This window comes from Zootoca vivipara, chromosome 13 (genome assembly GCF_963506605.1).
Source record: "Zootoca vivipara chromosome 13, rZooViv1.1, whole genome shotgun sequence".
Classification (NCBI taxonomy): domain Eukaryota; kingdom Metazoa; phylum Chordata; class Lepidosauria; order Squamata; family Lacertidae; genus Zootoca; species Zootoca vivipara.
The window spans coordinates 15,843,298-15,868,735 of record NC_083288.1 but is presented as its reverse complement, the minus strand read 5'-3'; the positions used below and the strand labels follow the sequence as shown (position 1 = coordinate 15,868,735).

Genomic DNA, 25,438 nt, shown 5'->3' with positions numbered 1-25,438 from the left:
AACACACGTGAGAATGACGCAGACTAGAAATGAGCTGGCAATGTCTGCCTGAGAAGTAAACCCTGTTGAGTTTGTTTCATTTCATACACATTGCTTGATTGTAAAAACCCTCAAAGCGGTTTACAGAAAGCTTCAACGGGACACTAAGAACTGTTTGACAGTCTCCCTCGAGAGACTCTCCTTCTAGCAGAGGCTGGATGGCCGGCTGTCAAGGATGCTTTAGTTGAGTTTCTCAGATGATCCTTGAGACCCCTTCCAACTCTCCAGTTCTATGATTTACTCCCAGGTCTGTGCGTATAGTAGGCCTTGCAGCCCAATTTGCCCATACCCAGGTGGCGGTGTGGGTTAAACCACAGAGTCTAGGGCTTGCTGACCAGAAGGTCAGCGGTTCGAATCCCTGCAACGGGGTGAGCTCCCGTTGCTCGGTCCCAGCTCCTGCCCACCTAGCAGTTCGAAAGCACATCAAAGTGCAAGTAGATAAATAGGGACCGCTCTGGCGGGAAGGTAAACGGCGTTTCCGTGCGCTGCTCTGGTTCGCCAGAAGCTGCTTTGTCATGCTGGCCACATGACCCGGAAGCTGTCTGAAGACAAACTCCGGCTCCCTCGGCCTATAGAGCGAGATGAGCGCCGCAACCCCAGAGTCGGACACGACTGGACCTGATGGTCAGGGGCCCCTTTATCTTTACCTAAGATCGGCTGATGGATTTGCTGTTTCTCTCCCCCCCCCCTTTCCGTTTCAGGAATAATCTGTAAACAGCTAAACTACAAGGAACACGACTTCAGCCTTGCCCCTGTGTTCATGACGCCACTGGTAGACCGGACAGTCGTGGCTGGGTATACCACTGCCTTGAACTGTGCTGTGAGGGGGTTTCCTAAAGTAAGTGTTGAGTGAGGAGGCGGAACGGGATGATGTCAAGTTGTTTGGAGTGGCTGTTATCAAAAGACTAGGAATGTGGCGCTGAGAGGGATGTGAGATCACTGGAGGAGGGATGAAGCATGAAGACAGGTGTCAGGGGATTGTTGCGGCTACTCTTGAGTTATGACGCTCCAGTCGGCTCTGTCTTTAAGAGCTTTATTGTGCATACTATTTACAGTGCAGAGACATCAGAACACATGACTGCCTAGTCTGATTCAGAACCCGGCAATGGCGCTTGTCTGCTTTTGCGCCAGCATAATAGTCTGGGAAACCCAAAACGCCGCCCCCTTGCTTTACCTCTGGGTGCATGACCCAACCTGGGTGTGCCGGAAGGGGCTGCGTTCCTTCTCCCGTCCTTTGGCTGGAGCGTTGCTGAGGCTCCGACACCTTGCTGTGCTGTCCTTCCTCCTCTGGCCAGCTGGGTCGGTGCCGAGGCTCTGATACGTCTTGGAGCCCCCCTCTCCATTCCGCTCCATTCCTCATTCCCTCCTCCTGACCCGCTGCTTGCGCTGTCACTGGGCGAAGTGCTGGTCAGGATGACTGGGGGAGGGTCCCTGTAGGGAGTCCCCCTGACAACAGGGAAAGTGAACAGTGGACTAAGGTTGGTACTTCCAAAATGTTAGGCTTTTTTTTTAAAAAAAAAAAAAAGCATGGCTACAAATAAGAGAAAAATAAAACCTTAGATTCAGCAAATTATAACCAGTATTAAAACTGAGGATTTTCCTTAATAGCAACACACTCCAACGCCTCAATAATAGTCAGGTACGGTGAATGTGATTTTGAAGATGCTGCTAATTTAAAGTACCGTGCTTCCCCCCCACCCCTGCCTCCACCCCTGCCTGTGCTTCCCCCCCCCCCCGCCTCCAGCCATTCATTTTTTTTGTTCCTCATAAGGAGGGTGACAAGGTACCACCAGTGATCATTAGTGTGTTGTGAGGGAGGTGATTATTAAGCCTTCTCTCAACTGCTAGGGCCAACCCCCTCCCCCCCAATTCTGCTGGCATGTTTTAATTGATTTTCTGCAAGAGTTTCTCCAGCGTGTGTCAATCAGTAATTTGTGCGAGGAAATCTAGCACATACAGGAACTTTGATGTTTGCACAGTTAAAGTGGATTGAAGTGCTGGGTTGCCCTGGAGCAACTAATCCACTTTTTTAAAAGCCCATTTTTTTGCAGTTTGGAAAAGCAGTGCAGAAATGCACTGAAAGGCGTGAAAGGAATGAATGTTTTAATAGGAAGGCATGTGAAGCCCCTGCAAGCAAATCAGAACGAGTGCTTAATGTCCCAGTAAACGAATCACAATGAACGCTCAATAAACATTGGTCAGACCGCATCTGGAATACTGCGTCTAGTTCTGGGCACCACAATTTCGGGATATAGACAAGGTGGAATGTGTGCAGAAGAGGGCAACCAAGATGATAAAAGGTCTGGAAACTAAGCCTTATGAGGAACGGTTGAGGAAGCTGGGTATGTTTAGGCTGGAAAAGAGGAGGAGATGGTGAGAGGAGATATGAGAGCCATCTTCAAATATCTTAAGGGCTGTCAAGTGGAAGATGCAGCAAGCTTTGTTTTCTCCTGCTCTGGAGGGTAGGACTCAAACCCAATGGCTTCAAGATACAAGAAAGGAGATTCCAACTAAACACCAGGAAGAACTTTCTGATAGTAAGAGCTGTTTGATGGTGGAAATAACTCCCTTGGGAGGTTATGGATTCTCCTTCCTTGGCGGTTTTTAAGAAGAGGTTGGCCTATCCTTGATCTACTACAAATGGGATGCATTGTCAAGCTGGGTTTTTTAAGCACATGGACAACAAACCTTCATTCTCAGGGATAAAGGGTTGACATGATTTTCAATCTCAATGATAATACATAAAACTGATAGGTTGGGGATTTTTTTTGCACACAATTTTGGTTGCAACTGTTTTGAGCGTATGAGGTGGCACAATTCAATACATGACCAGGTGGTTTAGAACGGAGTGTGTGATGATCAATGTTCCTTTCATCTGGATTCCTTTTAATCTCTTCTCGCCCTTTGTCTGTTCCCAGCCCAAAATAATCTGGATGAAGAACAAAATGGACATCAGCGGGGACCCAAAGTTCCTGCAGAAAAACAACCAGGGAGTGCTGACCCTCCACATCCGCAAGCCGGGCCCTTTTGACAGCGCCACTTACTCCTGCAAGGCCGTCAATGAACTGGGGGAAGCCATTGTGGATTGCAAGCTGGAGGTCAAAGGTGACTGCAGCATGAGAAGGGAAATGGGTTGTCATTGCTCAAATTCCTTTAAGATCTGCTTTTATATTTTAAAAATAACGACATACCCAGCCTAGGGATGGTGCAGCACAGAGGAGAGAATGGGAAAGCTGTAGTCCCAGGATCTGTGGGGTAATGTTCTGGGGTGGGGGGTAATGTTCAAGAACCCTGATTTGTGAAGGGAAGCTTTCTCTCAGCCATTCCATAAGCGCCCACATCCCTAAAATGGGTAGAAGTTACCGTTGTTATATAGACCAGCGTTTCTCAACCGCTGTTCTGCGGCACACTAGTGTGCCGCGAGACGCTGGCTGGTGTGCCGCGACGTGCGGCGACGAGAAGGGCGATTTGCATTGTCACGTGCCTGGCGGCCGCCAATATAGAACACTCACCCGCTGGAAAGCAATATTTCTCCTCCTCTTTCCCAAAGCTCAGTGCAAACGAGCCTGGCGGCCGCCAATACACAACACTCACTCCCGCCGGACGGCTTGTGAAGCCTTATTACAGGAGATTGCAACCAACACAGCAATTGGCAAGTGTTTCTTACAGTCATAATTATAGTCAATATAGGGCGGCACAGAGTTAATTTTTTTAACTTTTTTAATGGTGGTGTGCCTCGTGATTTTTTTCACGGAACAAGTGTGCCGTGGCCCAAAAAGGGTTGAGAAACACTGATATAGACTGCCAGGTTTAAACCTGACAATTTCACTTGTACCTTTAGGACAGGCATCCCCAAACTGCGGCCCTCCAGATGTTTTGGCCTACAACTCCCATGATCCCTAGCTAAGAGGACCAGTGGTCAGGGATGATGGGAATTGTAGTCCAAAACACCTGGAGGGCCAAAGTTTGGGGATGCCTGCTTTAGGGTGAGGGATATGTGTTCCTGGGCTTTAGCTCCCACCATCCATGTCTGTTGGCTGATGGGAGTTGAAGTTCAACAGCCTCTACAGGAAGGGGTTTGCTTAGAAGTGCAGAAAAGAGGACCCCATTCTTATTTCTCACATGCATGCATAGGCAAGTGGGATTGGTGGAAGTGGAAAACACAATCCCATGTCATTCAGAGAGAATAAAAGTGTGTCCGCCAAAACTCTTCCTTGATACTCTGTTCCTCTCCTCTCTCCTCCCCACACAGCACCACAGTAATCTTATTGCCACAACTGCCAACACCTGGAAAAGGTGAGTAACATGGAATGCAACATGCAGTTATTTGGATTTCAAGGCAGAAAATGGGATTCCTTTATAAATCCGGAAACAACTGCAGTTTGGAGGGCGGAGGAAGCAGCCTGGTGATGGAGGCTGTGGCGGTCTGGGATAGAGTTGCCAGGCGACTAGAATCTGGCCCGGGGTGGAGAGGGAGAAAGCGGTGTATGTTTCGTGTTGGACCTGGTTGGCAGGAACAGAGCCTTGAGAGCCAGTGTGGTGTAGTGGTTAAGAGCGGCAGACTCGTAATCTGGGGAACCGGGTTCGCGTCTCCGCTCCTCCACATGCAGCTGCTGAGTGACCTTGGGCTAGTCACACTTCTCTGAAGTCTCTCAGCCCCACTCACCTCACAGAGTGTTTGTTGTGGGGGAGGAAGGGAAAGGAGAATGTTAGCCGCTTTGAGACTCCTTCGGGTAGTGATAAAGCAGGATATCAAATCCAAACTCTTCTTTCTCTTCTTGTGGTTCGAAGCAAGACCGAATGTGCAGGAACTGTGCACAGAAGCCGTGCTTAGAAAATGGAGGGGGAAATGCTTGAGTGTGTGTACCTGGATGAATCTGTTTGCCTCACCCTACCCACTAGCCAACGATGTTTATTCCTGCTCTGCTCTTTCCACACAGCTTACGATCAACCCCCCCTTCTTTTCTCCATGGTGTCCCTTCCCACCTCGTGCAGATGCTAAGTGTGGAAGGGGAATTGAGGCGTGTCCACCTCCCCACCCCACTGAAGAAGCCACCCATATCATGCTTGGATAGAAGGATGCTACCACAGACCAGCTAACCCACCCCTGTATCTGTCCGTGTGCCTGTCTGGGTCAGTTGTTGTGTCAATAAAGTGACCTTGATGGGACAACCTGTGTGTGTCTCTTGTCCCTCTGGTTTTCAGGGAGTTGTTTTGGAAAGGGGAGCAGTGACTAAAATTGTTTGGCAGGGCACAGCTGCGGAAGGGGATCCATAAGTGAGTTTTGAGGCTGGTCTGAGAGGATGGAATGGCCAAAGATCAGCCGAGTGGACAGCATTTGTGTGCACTGGTTTTATTGTGTGTGTGTGTGAGGGGGGAAGAAACGGGGGTGCAGTCTCCTTCTTGGGCGCGTTGCGACGACTTCACGTGAGGAGGAACGGTGTCCGAGGCCAGACAGCCTGCCAGGGAGGGGGACTTTCCTCTGTATTAGTTTCGGGGGACAGATCAAAGAAATCCTTGGTTTCCCCAAGAGTCATTGTCTTCTTCCTCACCTGGAGAACACGCTTTCTTTTCCTCCTGAGCACAAAGGAAAACGGGGGGGGGGGGGGGAGAGACAGAGATGTAGTAGGCAGACGAACAATAGAGAACACCCTAAAGCGCACTTGAGGAGTCAAAATTCCCCATAAACTATAATACTCCTAGGCCTAGCAATCCTTTGTTGACTGCCTGGCCAAGGCCTATGGTTTGCTGCGCCTCAGAACTTGGAAGCTTCATCAACTGGTTCTCCAGAGTGGTCACAACTGGTTCCCAGAGTGGTGCTGGGAATTGTAACTGTGAAGGGTCTTCTAATTACTCCCAGCATCCTTAACAAACTACAGTTCCCAGGATTCCTTGGGGGAAGCGGTATAAGAGTGGTTTAAATGCCAGGTGCGGATGTGAACATAGCTACTCCCAGGCCCTCCAAGTGCCCCCATTTTCCAGGGACAATCCCGGATTTACAGAAACCGTCCCAATTTCTGATTTGATCCTGGAATGTCTTGCTTTTCCGCAGACGTCCCTATTTTCATTGGAGAAATGTTGGAGGGTATGGAGCTATACGACCCTCCAAGCCAAGGAGATAAGTAGCTATCCAACCTTTAGAAGACATCTGAAGGCAGTCCTGTATGGGAAAGTTTTTTTAAAAAAGGTTTAGTGTTTTATTGTGTTTTAAATATGTTGGAAGCTGCCCGGAGTGGCTGGGACAACCCAGTCAGATGGGCGGGGTATGATGATGATGATGATTATTATTATTAAATAGGATGCCCCCATTTTCATCAGAGAAATGTTGGAGGGTATGCACTTCCAGGCTCATTGCTGGTGGTGGACTTTCTGCACATATGCTACCTTCTGCCCAAGAGAACAGCCACTGCCCCCCTCTGCTCTCTCCCCTGATGTACCACCATCCCCAGGAATCTGGATGCATCCTTGTTATTTGGTGCACCTGGTGAATCAGGAGCCAGGGATCGGTCGGCTTCTTTGGGAAGCGAGCCCGGACTCACCTACTGTCTGCTGGGCCTCCGGTTCTGAGGGTTGTTCACCTGCTCGTAACCAACTGGAGCGTCAGATTGGTGGAAGCGCAAGCGGTAGAGCAGCCGTACCCACTGCCCAAAGACATGCTCTTGTTTGAGGGGGTGTGCCAGAAGTTGCAGGTAAAAGGTGCGGCCGTTGGCCAGGCGGATTTTGAGCTGGTATCGCGCCTCGTCGTGGATGTAGATCCGGACAAACTTCAAGGGCAGAAGCCTGGTGGAGGAGATGGAAGTGTGCTCATCAGGAGAAGGTAGTAAAGGGTAAAGGTAAAGGGACCCTGGACGGTTAAGTCCAGTCAAAGGCGACTATGGGGTTCTGGCACTCATCTCGCTTTCAGGCCATTTGTCCACAGACAGCTTTCTGGAACATGTGGCCAGCAGGACTAAACCGCTTCTGGTGCACGGAGGATCGTGGCAAGTGCCAGAGCGCGTGGAAATGCTGTTTACCTTCCCGCCACAGCGGTACCTATTTATCTACTTGCACTGGAGTGCTTTTGAACTGCAGGTTGGCAGGAGCTGGGACAGAGCAACAGGACCTTACTCCGTCGCAGGGATTTGAACTGCCGACCTTCTGATCGGCAAGCCCAAGAGGCTCAGTGGTTTAGACCACAGCGCCACCCGTGTCCCTACAGGAGAAGGTAGGGTGAGACACCTGCTCCCCAAGACCCTCCTATGGCACAAAAGGGTCCCACTCACAACAGTGACAACACTGGGCAGGCCGGGCCGTCCTCTTATATACCTGCTGGGATTGACAAGGCATTTGACCCTCACCTGAATCTTATATACCTGCTGGGATTGACAAGGCATTTGACCCTCACCTGAATCTCATCGCTCTCCCCTAGCAGCCTTTTATTAGTTATCATTTAACTCTTGGGGGAGATAATTAGCATCACACCTCATGTGCATGGAAGTTGCCGAACCAATTAACCAACTAGAAGGGTTACTGTTAATAGCACCAGTTTTCCTATAACTTGATATTGCTGGATAGTTTTGATGAACTGCAAAAAGCATTTTTAGTTTGCTTTTTGTTGCCACCCTGGAACTTTTCTTTATTATTGCCACTTTGTTTTGTACACTTCCCTGCAAATGAAGGAAAACAACTTTTCTGCTGGTATATAATTTTGGTTACTGAGGTAAGTTGTTTGAAAGTTTTTCCACAGGAACTGTTCAGTCTTTAAAGCGCCACAGTTCTTTTTACTGAAACAGGTTAACTTGAATATGTTGGTTGTCTCCAGAATCTGTTTCTAAAGCATCTGCCTGGGGTTGTTTTCCTGAATACACTCAGAGAAAAGACTGGAGAATTACTTTGAGCATGTGCAGGGGGTCCTGACGCATCATTGAAATCAGGCTCTGTCCATCTAAAGCAGTGATAGGGAACTTGTGGTCTTCCAAATGTGGTTGTACTAAAACTCCCATTAGCCCCAGGCAGTACAGCCAACGACTATTTATTTTAGTTATTTATTTATTCGATTTATAAGGTAAAGGTAAAGGGACCCCTGACCATTAGGTCCAGTCGTGACCAACTCTGGGGTTGCGCGCTCATCTCGCATTATTGGCCGAGGGAGCCGGCATACAGCTTCCAGGTCATGTGGCCAGCATGGCAAAGCTGCTTCTGGCAAACCAGAGCAGCACACGGAAACGCCATTTACCTTCCCGCTGTAGTGGTACCTATTTATCTACTTGCGCTTTCAAACTGCTAGGTTGGCATATATTCAATTGATATACCGTCCTTCATTAAACCTTAATAATAGACAGCATACTAATAAAACAAGATTTTAATTTTTTTACTTTTAAAAAACTATTATTTATTTTTAATATTCCTTCTTTTTTGCTATTACTATTATTTTTACTCTTTTTAGTTGGGAAGTGCCTAGAGTGGCTGGGCCAACCCAATCTGATGGGTGGCATATAAAGAATAATTTTATTATTATTATTATTATTATTATTATTATTATTATTATTATTATTATTACTGCTACTGCTACTGCTACTGCTACTGCTACTATTACTATTACCATTACTACTATTATTATAGATGGACACGGGTGGTGCTGTGGGTTAAACCACAGAGCCTAGGGCTTGCTGATCAGAAGGTCGGCAGTTCGAATCCCTGCGACGGGGTGAGCTCCCGTTGCTTGGTCCCAGCTCCTGCCAACCTAGCAGTTCGAAAGCATGTCAAAGTGCAAGGAGATAAATAGGTACCGCTACAGCAGGAAGGTAAACAGCTTTTTCATGTGCTGCTCTGGTTCGCCAGAAGCGGCTTTGTCATGCTGGCCACATGACCTGGAAGCTGTACGCCGGCTCCCTTGGACAATAAAGCGAGATGAGCGCCGCAACCCCAGAGTCGGTCACGACTGGACCTAATGGTCAAGGGTCCCTTTACCTTTTTACTATCATTATAATAACAGACCCCTGCCCCACATTTAATAGGCCATAGATTATTTAATGGTCAAAGGCCTGTGTAAAGAGGATTGTTTTTGCCTGGCTCCTAAAGACATGTAATGATGTCACCAGGTGAGCCCTCTGAGGAAAGCATTCCACAGACAGGGAGCCACCACAGAAAAGGCCACCCTCTGAGCCTCTCAGAGAGAGGGGGGGAACCCAGAGAAGGGCCTCGGATGACAGGGTCTGGAGAGAGGCATACATAAGTATTGAAGTCCTGTGCTGCGACTAAGTTATGCTGGGAGTCATCTGGCAGACCACAGCTTCCCCATTCCTGGTCTGTGGTAAATGGGTAGGATTACATAACCTGGAAGCAAAACTTCCGGGCAGCCTCGAGACTCCAAACCTCCTACCCCATGACTTAAGGTGGCAACCCTAGGAACCAGGGCCGGTGCTAGGGCTTTTTGCGTCCTAGGCAAAATCACCTTCTGGCGCCCCCGGCACATGCACCATGACGCATGCGTCATGCCCCACGCACAACGCCGCTGACGCTCCCTCCATAGGCGGGAGGGCGCTGAGCTCTCCTTTTGGCTCGCACTCCTCCCGCCTATGGAGGGGACGCTGTGAGCTCCTCAGTGGTTGCAACGAGCGAGCGGTGGCGGAGGCAGCAGCAGCACCCACAGCTGAAGGCTTCAGCTATGGGCGCTGCCACCGCCACCGCTCGCTCGTTGCAACCGCTGAGGAGCTCACAGCGTCCCCTCCATAGGCGGGAAGAGCGCGAGCGCACGCTATGGGAGGGCGGCGGTGGCACGGGGCTTTTGCGGGGCAGGCTGGCCAGCGCCCCCTCCATTTACGCGCCCTAGGCAACTGCCTAGTTCGCCTAAATGGATGCACCGGCCCTGCTAGGAACACAGGCTTGAAAACAGAACACACTGCCTTAAAAGCAAGACCTACTGGGACTTACCTCCAAGTTGTAGGGACGCTGCAGGACTGGGCGGTAAGTGGTGTGGATGTTGATAAAGTGACTTACCCAAAGAGCTGCAGCTCATCGTCGGGGCCTGGCGATGCCTCAGGATTGGGACACTCACACGGGTACTGCCCTGTTATGCATGAGCCGGGTCGGGCCAGGAGCATGAGATCTGGAAGCTCCAGGCTTGGGCTGGTGGCAGCAATGCCCACAGTAACCCTGTTGGCTATGTCTCCTGTCTTGGTTACCTGGGAAGAGAGAGACTCCCTTTCTCGTGCCTTCATAGCAACTGTCACTAAAGGACATCTTGGGGCGGCATTCACATCAGGACTATTAAAAAGCAAGGAAAAGGGACACCTGGTCCTCCCAAACTTCAGGGAATTTCCCAAGCACTTAGTACCAGCTAAAACAGGGGCGAGGAAACCCAGTGGTATAATGTGTATGGGGAGGGGGGGGGAGCATAGGGACGGTTGTCCTGAGCGCAAAGTTGTTAGGGGTGTGTGTGCAACATTTCTCTATGTGAACCAGGAAGTGACCTCTTCTTTTCTTATCTCTGCGGCTGCAATCTCCTGGATGGTGCAGACGCTTAAAAAAATAATAATCTAATTTTTCCAAAAATAAGGTAAAGGTAAATGACTCCTGGACGGTTAAGTCCAGTCAAAGGAGACTATGGGGTGTAAGATGGGATGAGCTCCAAAAATAGAAGACAATTAGTCAAACATTTTCAAATATACTTTCCCATGGCAATCGACTTCCCTTCCACCTTTCTGTGGTTTCCTCAAATTATCTATTACTGCTACATATTATAATTATTACATACCTTCTTTTCTCCATCATATTATCAGAATAACTTTTTAAAAAACCACATGATGTATTTATGAATTTTATGTATTTAGAATCCACCATTATAACCCGGAATATCATAAAATATGTTGCGGAGAGGAAAAGTGGCGTCACCCAGCCTGTATTGCAATCCTACACATATTTATGTAGATTGAATCAGTTGATGAACCAACTGCAACACATCTGACTAAGCTTGTTTTAGTCAGGTTATACCAGGCATCCCCAAACTGCAGCCCTCCAGATGTTTTGGCCTACAACTCCCATGATCCCTAGCTAGCAGGACCAGTGGTCAGGGAAGATGGGAATTGTAGTCCAAAACATCTGGAGGGCTGAAGTTTGGGGATGCCTGGGTTATACGTATCAGTGGTTGGAAAATAGGGAAGCCAACAGTAAGCGGAACCAAGTAATTTGCTTTGTCCCTGACCACCACCACCGCCCCGCCCCTGCTGAATTCTTCAAGGGCAGCCCTGAGAGCTGCCAGCCTGGGCCACCCACTGCATTGGCTGTTAAGTATGAAGGCAGGCAGGTGGAAGTTGACTGATGACAGACCTGGATTGCTTGGGGCAGTTTGCTCTAATGGGGCAGCCTCCACTGCGAGTCATGTACTGAACTCACCTGCATGAAATTGCTTTCAAACAGGGGACAATCCTTGAGCAAGCCATATTCCCCGGTAGCTAGGCACCTCTGCAGGTCTCCCATTCCTAAACTTGGGACATCCAGTGGGCACAAAAGCGGTCCGGGCTACTGCAGCCTAGAACCTGTTTGGAGAAGGAGGAGGAAGTCTGAAAGTGCCAAGAAATCCTATTCTGTTTTTATTTTAAGAATGTTTAAAATGTTTAAAAGTACTTTTCAAAAACAACAACAACCCAGAGTCCTTTTTGTTGGGGATGGTTCAGACGTAAATTCCCAGGTGTCAAAAAAGGTTATTTATGTATGCTACTACAGTGGCCCATGTTTTGTTAGCCCAAATATGGGAAACGAACAAGGTCCCAACTAAAGAAGAATAGCAACTTGAAACTGACGAAATATGCGCAGCTTGTGGACCTAACATATAGAATAAGAGAAGAACATATGTTTAAAGAAAATGTTTATTGAATATATGGGAGGAAATGGTGTACACTTGGAAACGTTAGCAGCATTAAGATAAATTCAACAATGTAAATGTGTTTTGATGGATGCAATAATGGAATACTGAATGGTTTAGTTTATGTAAAATATGCAGGGATTTATGTTATGCAAAACGAACCCTGGAAAGAGAAGAAGGGACGTCACTGATATTTTAAGGTTGTTTCAATGAATATCATAAAATGTGAAACAGAAAATTTAATAAAAATCATAGGGGGGTGGGAATCCTATTCTGGTCACAAAAGACAATTGGGAAACAACAATGTCAGCTTTTCAACATTACACTGTATCGCCAGCCAAACATCACAATATACATCATGATGTTGAAACACTGAGGGAGGAACAAGCTGCATCGGCCCCAGCCCTGTGAGGCGCCAGGGTGAAACCGCCTCAGCTCCCTTGGAAGGCGCAGTGGTAGTTTCACCCTGGGGACTTGTGGGGCCAGGGCTGATGCAGCTTGTTCCTCTCTCCGCGAGCTGGGTGCTGGCAATGGAGGACGTCAGGTGCAAGCAAGCCCCACCTGTGATATACTGCCCCATTCCACTCTGGCCCTCAAACTGGTCCTGGGTGATGCATGAATACATTGCCCAGGCCTAATGGTCAATAGCAATGGCAGAGAAATTAAACATGTCAGGTGAGAGCGGCAAAGGGCAAACACAATCCCTCTTCCTTTTATAACATATGGCAAATGTTTACTGAATACATACATTGTTCAGACTGCGGCAATATAATCCACCCGACACTCATGGGAAAATGTAGTGTGATCTTTTAGACCAATCAAATGAAACTTTATGACATAACATGGCAAAAGTCTTAACTTTACCGGGGCAAGTTATATGTTGCTTACTGTTGTTAACAACTGTCTTCTGAAAATGTATCTTCTGCAACATGAAAAATAACTAAAAACATTATTTATTTTTATTTTAAAAAATGGTATTATATATTATCTTGGCAGCACATATAGTAATTGCAAGTCAATGGAAAACAGCCCCAATCTTACACTGGATGTTTGGTACCATTTTCTATGGAATATAGCTATAATGGAAAAAAATTAAGATTTAGACAAGGACTAGAAGATCCAGACACTTTTTCTGTGATTTGGCATCCCTTTAAAACATATACAAGTGTCCCGTCCCTATTTTCCAGGGACAGTCCTGGATTTACAGAAGCCACCCTAGATTCTGATTTGATCCTGGAATCTCCCACTTTTCCTTAGGACGACCCTATTTTCATCTGAGAAATGTAGGAGGGTATGGCGTTATGTGATCTCTGAGGCAAGGAGATAAGTATACAACATAGCTGCAAAGTTTTCCCTTTTCTCACGAGGAAGCCTATTCAGCATAAGGGAAAATCCCTTAAAAAAAGGGATAACTTGGCAGCTATGGTATACAACTATACAACCTTTGGAAGACATTCCCTGTATAAGGAAGTTTCTTGATTTTCTTAATGTTTTTATATATGTTGGAATATATAATGTTCATATATATATTGGAAGCTGCCCAGAGTGGCTAGTGTTATGTATTAGTGTATACAGTGGTACCTCGGGTTACGAACGCGATCCGTTCCGGGTCGTATGGTAGTTCGTAACCCGAAAAGTTCGTAACCCGAAAAGGGCCCGAACCGCTGTTTTGCGCATGCGCAAAGGCGTGCGGCGCTTCTGCGCACGCGGCGAAAATACTTCCGGGTTTGCGAAGTTCGTAACCCGAGGTGTTTGCAACCCGAGGTATGACTGTATAGTTTTCCCTCAGGTCCTCAGGTCCTTGACAGTTGTTTTAGGAGGGAACTTTAGAGGGAACTTTAGGAGGGAACTTTGAATTATGTTTGATACATTGTTTGAGCCAGCCTCTATAAAAGCAGGCCGGCTCAGCAATGCAGTTCTGTTCTGTTCTGGCTTCTGAATAAAGAGCTTCTTGAAGAATTGCTGCGTTGTCGACCCACTATTTAATAGCTAGGGCAACCCAGTCAGATGGGTGGGGTATAAATAATAAAATTATTGTTATTATAGAATAGAATATCCCTATATTCATTGGACAAATATTGGAGAGTATTTGACAGCCATCCAACCTCTGCTTTAAATACGTCAATGAAGGAGGGAATTGTGGAAAAGCTGATTCTGAAACTCCTAAAAATGCAGCTGGTGCCCGAATTCGTATGAAGCGAGGACAGAAGCAACAGAAATACAGACAGGAGCCCCTTCTGTCTCGATTTTCATCTGCTTGACCAGCCATTGGGGAAACCGCAGACTGCTCCCCAATCATTAGTGGCTAATGTTGGGCAAAAAAAAAAATCAGAAGAGGGTAATAAAGGGCTCATATGGTAGTTCTGCAAGGCAGTAGAGGAGGCAGTGTGTTGATGCACAAGACCCCCATTTGTTCTTTCTTCTCCCCGCCAAAAAGAATTGCTTCAAGCAGGGCCTGATTTAGGTTTGATGAGGCCCTAAGCCACTGAAGGTAATGGGGCCCTTTATATGTCCAGCTGTCCTTTGCCAACAACAAATTATCACTGTTTTCTGTGTTGAATATATGCTGTATGGTAATTTATGGACCTAATAGGTATCTAAAGCCATTTGCACATGCAGAATGTAGGCACCATATATAGAGAAATGAGCAAACCAGTGATATTTTAGGGAGCAGGCGGGTCCCATGACTTACACCAGAGGAGCTTACACAACACAAAACACTGTTGCTGTATGTAGGTTTTATTTTATTTGTTTTTTAATCTTATATTTTGGAAATGTACACCCAGTTTTTTCTCCCTTTGATTTTTTTGGGGGCCCCCAAGAGAGTGGGGCTCTATACTATAGCTTGTTTAGTTTATACGTAAATCCGACACTGGCTTCAGGTCAATAGGATCGCAGCCTAACTAGTGCACATTTAATAGGAGGGCGATTGGTTCCCCTCCGCCGCCACCTGCTCTGCGTCCACCCAGCAAGCTTCCCGCCTTTTTTTTGAACCGGGTAGCAATCAGGGGAGGAGGTCCAGCCCCTACGCACGCGCGCGAGAGCCAAACCTTCGGCGGCCTCCGATTGGCTCGTTTCGCCTCGCCGAGACGCCTCGGTTAACCCACGCCTGCTTCTCCGCCCATAGTGCCTTGCGGCCCGCTCTGTCACGTGACAGGAAAAAAAGGGTGCAATGGCCGCCGTGGGGGCCGCTGGAAGGCCCTCCCGCCGCTCCCTCCCGGTTTTCCTCGCCCTCCACCTCCTCCTGCTGTCGTCGCCGTTCCTCGCCCGGGCCGCCGGAGCCGGGAGCTGCCGGGGGGAGTCGGGCCTCAGAGTGAGTCGCCTGAGGGGTGAGGGGTGGGTAATTAATATGCAATGAGGGCCGGGCGGGGATTGGCGGCCGGGAGACCGGCTGATTAGTATTCAAGAGCGTCAGCCGGGTCAGAGGAGAAGCCTGCTTAGTCCTGCGTTTGGCTTCGTACGGTGGCTGGTCAGGGGCCCCTGAGAAGCCCCATGGGCAGGACAAGGAGGCAGCGGCCCTCTCAGAGCTGCGTATGCACCACGTACATTTAATCATGTTTCCATGCACCCCAAAGAATCCTGGGAACTGTAGTTTTCTTAACTTACAGCGCCCTTAAACTACAGTTCCCATTGTAAAGCATAGTGTGCTTTACATGTATAGCATATATACAGACTGCTCCTGGAGGTAGCATAGAACCATAATGACTAGTAGCCTTTGTTGTTGTTGTTTAGTCGTGTCCGACTCTTCGTGACCCCATGGACCATAGCACGCCAGGCATTCCTGTCTTCCACTGCCTCTCGCAGTTTGGTTAAACTCATGTTCGTAGCTTCGAGAACACTGTCCAACCATCTCTGTCGTCCCCTTCTCCTAGTGCCCTCAATCTTTCCCAACATCAAGGTCTTTTCCAGGGAGTCTTCTGTTCTCATGAGGTGGCCAAAGTACGGTATTGGGGCCTCAGCTTCAGGATCTGTCCTTCCAGTGAGCACTCAGAGTTGATTTCCTTCAGAACGGATAGGTTTGATCTTCTTGCAGTCCATGGGACTCTCAAGAGTCTCCTCCAGCACCATAATTCAAAAGCATCAATTCTTCGGCGATCAGCCTTCTTTATGGTCCAGCTCTCACTTCCATACATCACTACTGGGAAAACCATAGCTTTAACTATACGGACCTTTGTCGGCAAGGTGATGTCTCTGCTTTTTAAGATGCTGTCTAGGTTTGTCATTGCTTTTCTCCCAAGAAGCAGGCGTCTTTTAATTTCGTGACTGCTGTCACCATCTGCAGTGATCAAGGAGCCCAAGAAAGTAAAATCTCTCACTGCCTCCATTTCTTCCCCTTCTATTTGCCAGGAGGTGATGGGACCAGTGGCCATGATCTTGGTTTTTTTGATGTTGAGCTTCAGACCATATTTTGCGCTCTCCTCTTTCACCCTCATTAAAAGGTTCTTTAATTCCTCCTCACTTTCTGCCATCAAGGTTGTGTCATCTGCATATCTGAGGTTGTTGATATTTTTTCCAGCAATCTTAATTCCGGCTTGGGATTCATCTAGCCTTTCGCATGATGAATTCTGCATGTAAGTTAAATAAGCAGGGAGACAATATACAGTCTTGTCGTACTCCTTTCCCAATTTTGAACCAATCAGTTGTTCCATATCCAGTTCTAACTGTAGCTTCTTGTCCCACATAGAGATTTCTTAGGAGACAGATGAGGTGATCAGGCACTCCCATTTCTTTAAGAACTTGCCATAGTTTGCTGTGGTCGACACAGTCAGAGGCTTTTACATTGATCCATGAAGGGGGACTAGTAGCCTTATCTTCCATGAATTTGTCAAGCCCCACCCCACGTTTGGATCTGTGCCAGGTTGTGACTCGCAGTGTCTTGTGGCAGTGAGTTCCAGAGGTTTTAGCTTTCTTCTTTCTGAGGAAGTACATTGTTTTGCCCGTCCTGAAAGTCCTAGCATTTGGCTTCGTTGGAAGGCTTGAGAAGCTTGCGTGTCTGATTCGAGTGTTATAAGAGAGGGAAAACAGCCTCTCTTGGCCACTTTCCCCTCTTCAAACGTAATGAGCTCCTGTTTAGAAATGAGGCAAATGCTCCAGCATGAGTTCCACAGGGTGTGGTTGGCATCACCAAGTTGGGACAGGTGAATTTCCAGTGACTTGAACTGGCTGCTGTGGAGCTACAGAGTAATAAGGTGTTTTTCTTTGCACTAAGCACAACTGTTACCTAATAAAGCCTGTGTCATACTTTCTGCAAGTCACTTAAAACAGGGGTGGAAAACCAGCTGCATACACACTATAACATCTCAAGTGGCATTTTATGCATCTGTAGTGAGTTCTAGTCTAAAAAAGTTTATGTCACAATGAATCAGTTAGTCTTTAAGGTACTATAATATTTAGTTGTATTTACAAGTCATAAATCTACTTTTTCTGGCATTGCCTATTATTTTCACCCAAAATGAAAGTATCACTATTTTGTAATCAGTGTATGCCACCAAAACTATGAGAGTCTGTTCCCAAGCAAGACATGCTGTGTATACTGGCAGAGAGAAGCTCTGGTGTATTTGCTTCATGGCAATCAACAGTGTGCTCTTTAAGAAAGTAGGTGCAAGGCCTGTTAAATAGTTGCACATGTGGGATATGGGAAAGAACAGGGGCACAGCAGAGGATGGGGACAGAAGCCGAAAGAATGTTGGAATCAGTCTCTGATCTACCTTTGTTCCTTCCAGCCAGGTGAGGCCCGTGACACTGAGGCCTGTGGACTGAACCTGCAGTTGGAGCATTCATTTGAGTTGGGTGAGTTGATGGGGTAGGGATGGACCCAAGGGCTTGTGAAGCCTGATTAGGCAACATACCCAGGGCGAGTGAAGGTTCATGGCATCAGGGTCATCCACAACCTACACACAGTCAGCTGCATGTCTATATTGTACAATCATAGAATTGTAGAGTAGGAGGGGATCCCAAGGGTCATCTAGCCCAACCCCCTGCAATGCAGGAATCTCAACTAAAGCATCCATGAAAGATGGCCATCCAACCTCTGCTTAAAAACCTCTGGTGAAGGAGAGTCTACAACTTCCTGAGGGAGTCCGTTCCATGTGTTCATAAATGTATACATGCAGGGATCTTTTCATTTGTGTGCAGTTGTATGCATGTGACTCACCTTGGATATTTTGTGATAATGGGGGCCTAGCATTGCAGAATTATTGTGAGATTCCTGGTCTGATGGCCCTACTGGGCTCAGGAAGGGTGCATTTTGTTCATTAATGTGGGTTTTCGGGAGAATTTCCCTAATTTGCATGAGGTAATATGCATCGGGGAATTTTCAGTTTACTTTGGGGGGGGGGAATCTGATATCCCAGAAAGTGATTTGATTTAGTAAGCTTATTTTACTTGTAAACCTAGCTAAAGTTTTGAAACTGCCAGGCTTGCCTGATGTATTTGCAGTTGGCATCAGTTCGCTATTACTAATGAACTTATGAAACTGGGGGGGGGGAATCCATGAAAAAATGAAGCAGCCCACATCACTGTTGTTGTTGTTGTTGTTGTTGCTGCTGTTGCTGTTTGTTGTTGAGCAGCCCACATCACTGTTGTTGTTGTTGTTGTTGTTGTTGTTGTTGTTGTTGTTGTTGCTGCTATTGCTGTTGTGCCCCTCCCACATGCAAGCTTGGATTTTTATCTCCTGCCAGAGGCGATGTGGGGTGTAAGTCACCCCTAATGTTGTATGTGAAGCAGAAGGGGAAGAGATTACTTTGTCGATGGATTTTGCTCAGGGTATGATGAGTGAGGCCTGAGAAGGCCTTCTCCTTCAGATTGTGGGCTCTAGTCTATGAAAGCATAAATCATAACTTTCCTCTTCTGTGCCTTCTTGCAAAACCCTGGCCCTTGTCTATTCCATTTCCCCCAGCAGCACTGTCACTGGAAAGCACTGTAAGTTTCCCAGACTAGCTGAGAGGAGGGGAAGCCCTGTCCTCTCTATTCTGTTCCCAGTTCCTAGGAAAGTGACGCACCCCTACCCTCAATTGCGGCAACTCCTGCGTTGAGGAAGGATTAAAGAAGAGTCCCTCTGCAGCTGTCCAGCACATTCATGTGCCTACTTTCGCCCAAGATTTTTTGACTACATTTGTCTTCCAAAAATTGAAGTTCCTTAAAAATACGTATTTTAAAACCCACCAAGCAATTTCTTGTTTCAGTCTTCAACAGTGCCTGCCTATTTAACTCTTCTGTGTGCACATGTTCTCTTTTTGTGTTACACTGGGGTCTAGATGGTGTTGGTAGGGCTTGGCTTGATTGTCGTGTGCATTCCACCTCCAACATGCTGGTGAGAAAAGGGACAGAGATGTGTCGCACCAGTGGATTTTTGATGGGAGGTCTACAGTAGTTGGAACTAAGACTTGGGATCTCCAGATTTGGGCCGTGCTGGTCAGGAGGTATACATAGAAAGAGGCATGGGATTCATTCTACCGGAGTTTGACCATAATCCAGGGCCCTATGGGATTTTCTTTCTCTTGCAGATGACAGCATCCGGTTCAAAAAGCGGGGTACCCTCTTGTGGAGTGGGGCCCCCGACTCCAGCCTCTTACTAAGCCAGAAGCAGTTGTCTGAGGAAGAGCGCAACAAACTCAGGGTGAGTGTGAGTGGAAGAGGAGAAGCCTTGCCTTCACCAGGAGAAGCAGTCTCAGTTAGCTAAGAGGCACTTTGAAAGAGGGCGACTTTCTTCTAGTGAGGGTGAGTCATGGATGGAAGGGGGACTCTGGTGATGCTGCACTTGGAGTATGTGCTGTGTGCCATACACCTGCCAGCCACCAGCAGGATAGTGTGTCTTCTTTGACGATTGCTCGTGGCCAAGTAATATTGTCTTCCATAAACACATTTTTTTAAACAGTGAGTCCGTAAGTGACAGTGGAGGCCAATTCTGGATCCACACATTCCCCACAGTGGGGACTCCCGGGTGGGAGTTGAATACAGAGAGGGTTTGCCAAGTGTGCCTTCCTGTTAGCATGTTTCTCCCTTTTGTTCTGAGTTCGAGCGTCTTCAAAGCCCATGACACCTTTGGTAAAGGTTGTTGTCCAATTGGAGCGCTCGCAGGCCAGTGTTTCCCAGTTGTTAGTGTTTGTGCTACATTTTTTATGGTGACTGTGCCTCTGAAACAGAATTGTAGCATCCTAAGGACCCCCCTTTTTTTAAGGAGCAAATTTCTACCTCTCCTGATAGGTAAAGGGTAACGGGTTGCGGTGCTCATCTCGCGTTATTGGCCGAGGGAGCCAGCGTACAGCTTCCAGGTCATGTGGCCAGCATGACAAAGCCGCTTCTGGAAAACCAGAGCAGCATACGGAAACGTCGTTTACCTTCCCGCTGTAGTGGTACCTATTTATCTACCTGCACTTTGACGTGCTTTCGAACTGCCAGGTTGGCAGGAGCTGGGACCGAGCAACGTCGTGGGGATTCAAACCGCCAACCTTCTGATCGGCAAGCCCTAGGCTCAGTGGTTTAACCCACAGTGCCACCCACGTCCCTTACCTCTCCTGATATAAGTTTGTAAATACTTTCCGTTATTTCCTTCTATATGTTTTTAAAGGCTCCAAATTACTATGTGTAAACAAAATGAGCCATGCAAAACTAATCAAATGCATTCCAGTACCATTGAGTTTTGATTGTGCAGCCTTGGATATGGTTCCTTTAGCTGGGGTGGGGTTTGGGGGAGTTGGGCGCATTGTGCCTCCTTTCTACTTATGTGTCTCTTCTCCACAAACCCCAGGAAGTGGCAACAGAGGGTGGGCTGTACCGCGTGCGGATCCCACGACGGCCCCTGGGCAGCATGGAGGAGGCTGGAATTGAATACGTCACCTCTTTCATCCGAGCGGTGAGTGCCGTTCATAGGAACCCTGGGCAGGGGTCCTACTTTTCTGCATGTAGAGAGTGCAGATGGAGAAGCTGAATTCTGCCCAGCATCTTGGACTGACATTACCTCTTTGTGAGAACACCCACAAACGGGTGGATTTCCTGCTCCCACATACACCTGCCTGGACTTTACAGTCAGGTAGAGGTGACTTTTTAGCAGCACTGTAGGTAACATGTGAGAGGGCATTCTCAATATTGACACTCAATTGTGGAGTCCCCTCCCTTCACAGATTGCACTGGCACAAACCCTGATGGGCTTTCAGTGCCAGGCAAGAAAACATTTTCGCTCAGGCCTTTGGCCACACTGGATGTGGAGTTGCATAGCCTGTTCTTTGCCCCATTGAATTATTGTATGTGATGGTGAGTTTACTGTTTTACAGCTTTTCTGTGCTTGTTTTCATTGTGCATTACGTGTTTACATTTTACACTGTATCCCGCCTTGGAATTGTTTTGATGAAGAGCAGTCTAAAAACTTGCTAAATAAGTACCTAGCCTAGGCACATGACAGTTTTGGAAGTGATTGAGGGTATATGTATCTCATTTTGGGGTTTGAAAGAGGGAGAGCCATTAATGTGGGGAAATATTGGCTTGGTTCCTAAGTTAGAAACTTGTCTATGATGCTTCCGAAAGACGTTAGGGGGCTGGTTCGGCTCCAGAAGAAAGGAACCCCTTCCTTGTTAGCACAGCTACCAAGAACCCAACTCCTACATGCACTTGGGGTTTGATCATTATTAACCTCCAATCTTAAGAAACTGGCAGAACATAGGAAGAGAGTGGCCAAGTTCAAAATGAGTCTGTCTCTGGACAGAGCATTGCGTCTTGTGGGCTCCATTTATTCACCACCGGTGGTTTTTTTAGCTGAGCCGAGGAAGGCCAGCCTGCGTCCCATTGCTTGTTTGCATTTGAGAAAAGGGTAAGGTGGCCAGCAACTTCTGTCTGTCTTCCCCTTCCTTGCAGTGCTCCATGGTGGAGTCTCATCTGTCAGACAGGCTGACTGTTCACACGGATGTCGCTGGCAATATCATAGGCCTCTCCATTGTCACCCTGCCCAGTTCCTGCCACGGGGCTGAGGTGGAAGATGTGGACCTGGAGCTCTTCAATACCACCGTCCTCCTCCAGCAGCCCATACCAGCAGCTGTGTGAGTCTCTGTGTGCAGTGAGGTGGGGCTGGCTGGCAGCAGGGGTTCTGGTAGGCTGCGAAGTAGGTAACGAATGCATGGAACTCACTGCCACAAGATGGGGTGATAGACACTTGCTTAGGTATCTTGTATCAACGAGGGGAGGAACTGGAGAACATTGCTTAGTATATTATTCATATTGTTACTTGGTCCATGGAGAAAACTGTATCGAAATGTGTTGGGTATATCACATGTTGTAATAATATTCCATTTATTTTTAGCAGCAGCATGAGGATTTACACCTCTCTCTCTCTCTCTCTCTCTCTCTCTCTCTCTCTCTCTCTCTCTCTCTCTCTCTCTCTCTCTCTCTCTCTCTCTCTCTCTCTCTCTCTCTCTCTCCTGGCTTTGCCTTCTTCTTTTTTGCCACTGACAGCCTTTTGCTTTCCTCCCCAGCCCTGAGACGGCAGCGTTTATTGAACGCATGGAACAAGAGCAGGCTCAGAAAGCTAAGAATCCGCAGGAGCAGAAATCTTTCTTTGCCAAATATGTAAGTGGGGGTGGGGAAGAGCAGCTGCCCAACTCCTCCCTTCTCGTCCTCTCCCCTCCATACAAACATACAGGATAAGTTAAGGAGTCCGATTGCTGGCGTGACTCTGAATCTGGTCAAACCACTGCTCTTGGGTGAGGGTGGAGGGCGATCCCTGCTCCCTACTCTGATACCTGTTCTCCCCAATCCCTGCAGTGGCATTTAATTCTGGGCGGGGCAGTGCTTCTCCTAGCAACCAGCTCTGCAACGGCCCCTCGGGAGCCAGGACGTCAGCCCTGAGCAAAAGTAAAGCCACACTCAGCTCATCTTGCTTCCATCTTCCTCCTGTACCACCTTTAATACTTTTCGGTGCTCCCCTTTCTCCCTCCCTCCCACGCCCCCACCAATAGCTCCCTGAAAGGACACCCTCCCCCCACCCCACCCCAAAAATAAGTCCTTTCCTGTAAGCCTCTTTCTGTCTCGCAACCTCTGTATCACAGGTGAGAAAGCTTTGGCCCTCCAGATGAAGGACTCCAACCCTTGTCGGCCCCAGGCAGCATGGTCAGGGGTGGTGGGAGTTACAGGATGTTAAAGGAGTAACATCTGGAGGGCCTTGGGTTTCCCAGCCCACTGCTGTCTATCAAGGTGGAGGGTGCTTAAGGTAGATAGATTCATCTTCCCCCCGTCATCACCTGTGGATCGATTGATTCAGTGGGCTGGTGTTCCATTTTCTAGTTCCTGATACAGTACATTCCAAGAACAGCCAAAGCCTTCAAAAGCTTGCTGCCACATTTTGTTTTGATTTCATGTACCTACGACTTGCCCTGCTTGAGTCAAGAAACTCGCCTCTTCTGCCCCTGGTTGGATAGCTAACTCTTTGTGAAAAGAAAGCAAGGCTCATTTTATGGAAACGGGAGTCTAGCCCTTTGTGTCCTTTTCTGTTTCATCCTGCCAGGCTCTCGCTCCCCTGCACCCCACCAAAGCATGGCAGAATCAAAATTCCCCTTTCTGGTGGAAGGTCCTTCCTTCTTCATAGGCACAACCCCCTTTCCACTGGCTGTCACGGAAACTTAACCATTTTTAATCCCTGGTGGCGGGAATCTTGTGATTGGGATTTGGAAAAAGGGAGAGTGTCTGCGTGCCGTCGGGGAGGAAGGAATACATAACATGGAATGGCGTTCTGGTTTTCATGTTAACTCTCTTCCGGAAGTGAAGTGGCTGATGGGGGTGGGTCAGATCTTGAGGGTGGTGGGGGCACTTGTTGCCATTGCCCAGGAGGAGAATTTGGGGAAGGGGCAGGTGCATTGCACAGGAGGGAGAGCCTCTTTTCAGTTGCAACCTCTTTCTCTTTCTCCCACAGTGGATGTACATCATCCCCATTGTCCTGTTCCTCATGATGTCTGGAGCACCTGACGCAGGGGGACAAGGAGGGGGCAATGGAGGCAGTGCTGGGGGAGGGGGGCGGTGAGGGGAACCTGCCTTTCCTACGTTGCGGGATCGTGTAAATAAATATTATTGGAAGAAAATGGCATCTCTCCTAGTTTTGATTTGTGGGGGAGTGGGGCCAGGATCGATCGTGAAATAAGTGCTGCTGGAGTTTGAGAGGAAATGCCAACTTGCCCTCCTCTCAACCCGGGTAGATTCGCTCCCAAGTAACCACACTACTGTGTCCCTGGGCACCCTAATATTTATGTCCGAGTGACTCAAATTTTGCCTTCAGGATTCAGAACAGGAAATGGTCATCTGACCAAGCCCTGCATTTGAAACTGTCCACAATTCTAGACTGTTGCATCTCCAAAAACATGAGGACTAGGAGCTTGCTGGGGTTAAAAAAAAAAGATTGTAGAAGCTATTTTGTAGGATGCTTTTGTTACTAGCAGAGGAGGCTGAAAACAGTAGTACAGGGACGAGATGTATAGGTGGAATCGATAAGTTACAGCTGGCTCTCCTGATAATACTGAAAACAAAAGGAACTGACAGCATGCTCAAAATAACCCAGTTACCAGGTGCCACAGCTCTATCTATGGAACCAAGTGTGTTTTTGCCAATTTCCATCCTGACAAGGAAAGAGATGAATTCAAGCCACCCGCTTCTGTGCATTTTCTAGAGCAGGGGTGGCCAACTCCCAAGAGACTGTGATCTACTCACAGAGTTTAAAACTGACAGTGATCTACCCCCTTTTTGGGGGGTTCAGGTCAAAGTTGTTGAGATTTTTTTGTGGGGGAGCCAGTGATCTACCACAGACGTTTAGTGATCTACCGGTAGGTCACAATCTGTTGGACGTGCCTGTTCTAGAACAAGGATTCTCAAACTTTCCATGCAGACCTGCCTGAGATGGCTAAAGATTACTGGGATTGTCAGCCACAAACTGATGGTGCAGGGCACAGCCGGTCACAAAATGGAGGCAGGTGGAGGCAGAGCTGGGCATAAACTGGCAATGACCTGCATCACTTTCTGCTGATATCTAATCCATTGAATTTGCTATAGCTTATTTGCCATAGTGGTTTCCTTGTAGCAAAAGGTTCTATAATTAAGCTTTTCTCAAGCCAAGCACAGGCATTCGCTCTGGGAGTTTTGCGATGCAGCTTCCACGTTTTAGGCAGAATTTGCTCACCTAAGGGCTTTAAGTAGAGAAGTATAGTCTTTGCTCCCCCCCCCTTTCTATGTGCTTCAAAGTAATTTTTAGCCACCTGTAGCTTCTGCTTTCGCTTCCTAAGAAAACAACCTTGCCCGTTTCTTTCATCCATCCTCTCTGGTCTTTTTACATTCACTTCCTCCTATGGCAGGCCCTGTAATCCTCTTCCCTTTCTCTTCCTGGTTTGGTGGTGGTGATTATTTTATCAATAATACCTTTCTATCTCACTTTTGAATTTCCTTTAACACTTCTGGCCCTTTCTCCTGAGAAGGGAGGAACCTCCCAGCCTCTCTCTGGCTATCTTTGCCCAGTATTTGCTGGCATTAGTTCAACCAAAAGGCTATGGCAGGGCTAGAGCAGGGCAGGCAAGGAAGGAGTACTGGGCC

The 25,438-nt window shown here is 47.7% G+C and overlaps 3 protein-coding genes across 4 annotated transcripts in view; 2 read left to right on the top strand and 1 right to left on the bottom strand.

Annotated features, from left to right (window-relative positions):
* MYBPC2 (myosin binding protein C2) overlaps positions 1 to 4,334 on the top strand; it is a 68,911-nt gene extending 64,577 nt beyond the window's left edge. Inside the window, exons 27-29 of the mRNA XM_035134682.2 lie at positions 741 to 877; positions 2,958 to 3,144; positions 4,292 to 4,334. Coding sequence (XP_034990573.2) covers positions 741 to 877; positions 2,958 to 3,144; positions 4,292 to 4,302 — 335 coding nt within the window. The 3' untranslated portion in view covers positions 4,303 to 4,334. The remainder of the gene's footprint in view (positions 1 to 740; positions 878 to 2,957; positions 3,145 to 4,291) is intronic.
* A 2,244-nt stretch (positions 4,335 to 6,578) lies between these two features.
* GARIN5A (golgi associated RAB2 interactor 5A) lies at positions 6,579 to 11,534 on the bottom strand. The gene is made up of 3 exons (XM_035136504.2): positions 11,413 to 11,534; positions 10,018 to 10,202; positions 6,579 to 6,819 (listed from the first exon to the last, which is right to left on the bottom strand). Exons 1-3 carry the CDS (start codon positions 11,494 to 11,496, stop codon positions 6,579 to 6,581), a joined length of 510 nt encoding a protein of 169 aa, XP_034992395.1. The 5' UTR covers positions 11,497 to 11,534.
* Positions 11,535 to 15,020: 3,486 nt separating this feature from the next.
* Positions 15,021 to 23,943, top strand: EMC10 (ER membrane protein complex subunit 10). 2 transcript variants are annotated; one of them, XM_035136503.2, is made up of 8 exons: positions 15,021 to 15,194; positions 17,605 to 17,671; positions 19,387 to 19,499; positions 20,631 to 20,735; positions 21,731 to 21,912; positions 22,345 to 22,438; positions 22,634 to 22,723; positions 23,778 to 23,943. In XM_035136503.2, the coding sequence occupies exons 1-7, from the start codon at positions 15,054 to 15,056 to the stop codon at positions 22,715 to 22,717; spliced, it is 786 nt and encodes a 261-aa protein (XP_034992394.2). In that variant the 5' UTR covers positions 15,021 to 15,053; the 3' UTR covers positions 22,718 to 22,723; positions 23,778 to 23,943. The 2 variants fall into 2 exon arrangements, with proteins under 2 accessions (XP_034992394.2, XP_034992393.2); XM_035136502.2 differs by lacking the exon at positions 22,634 to 22,723.
* The last annotated feature ends 1,495 nt before the right edge of the window (positions 23,944 to 25,438 follow it).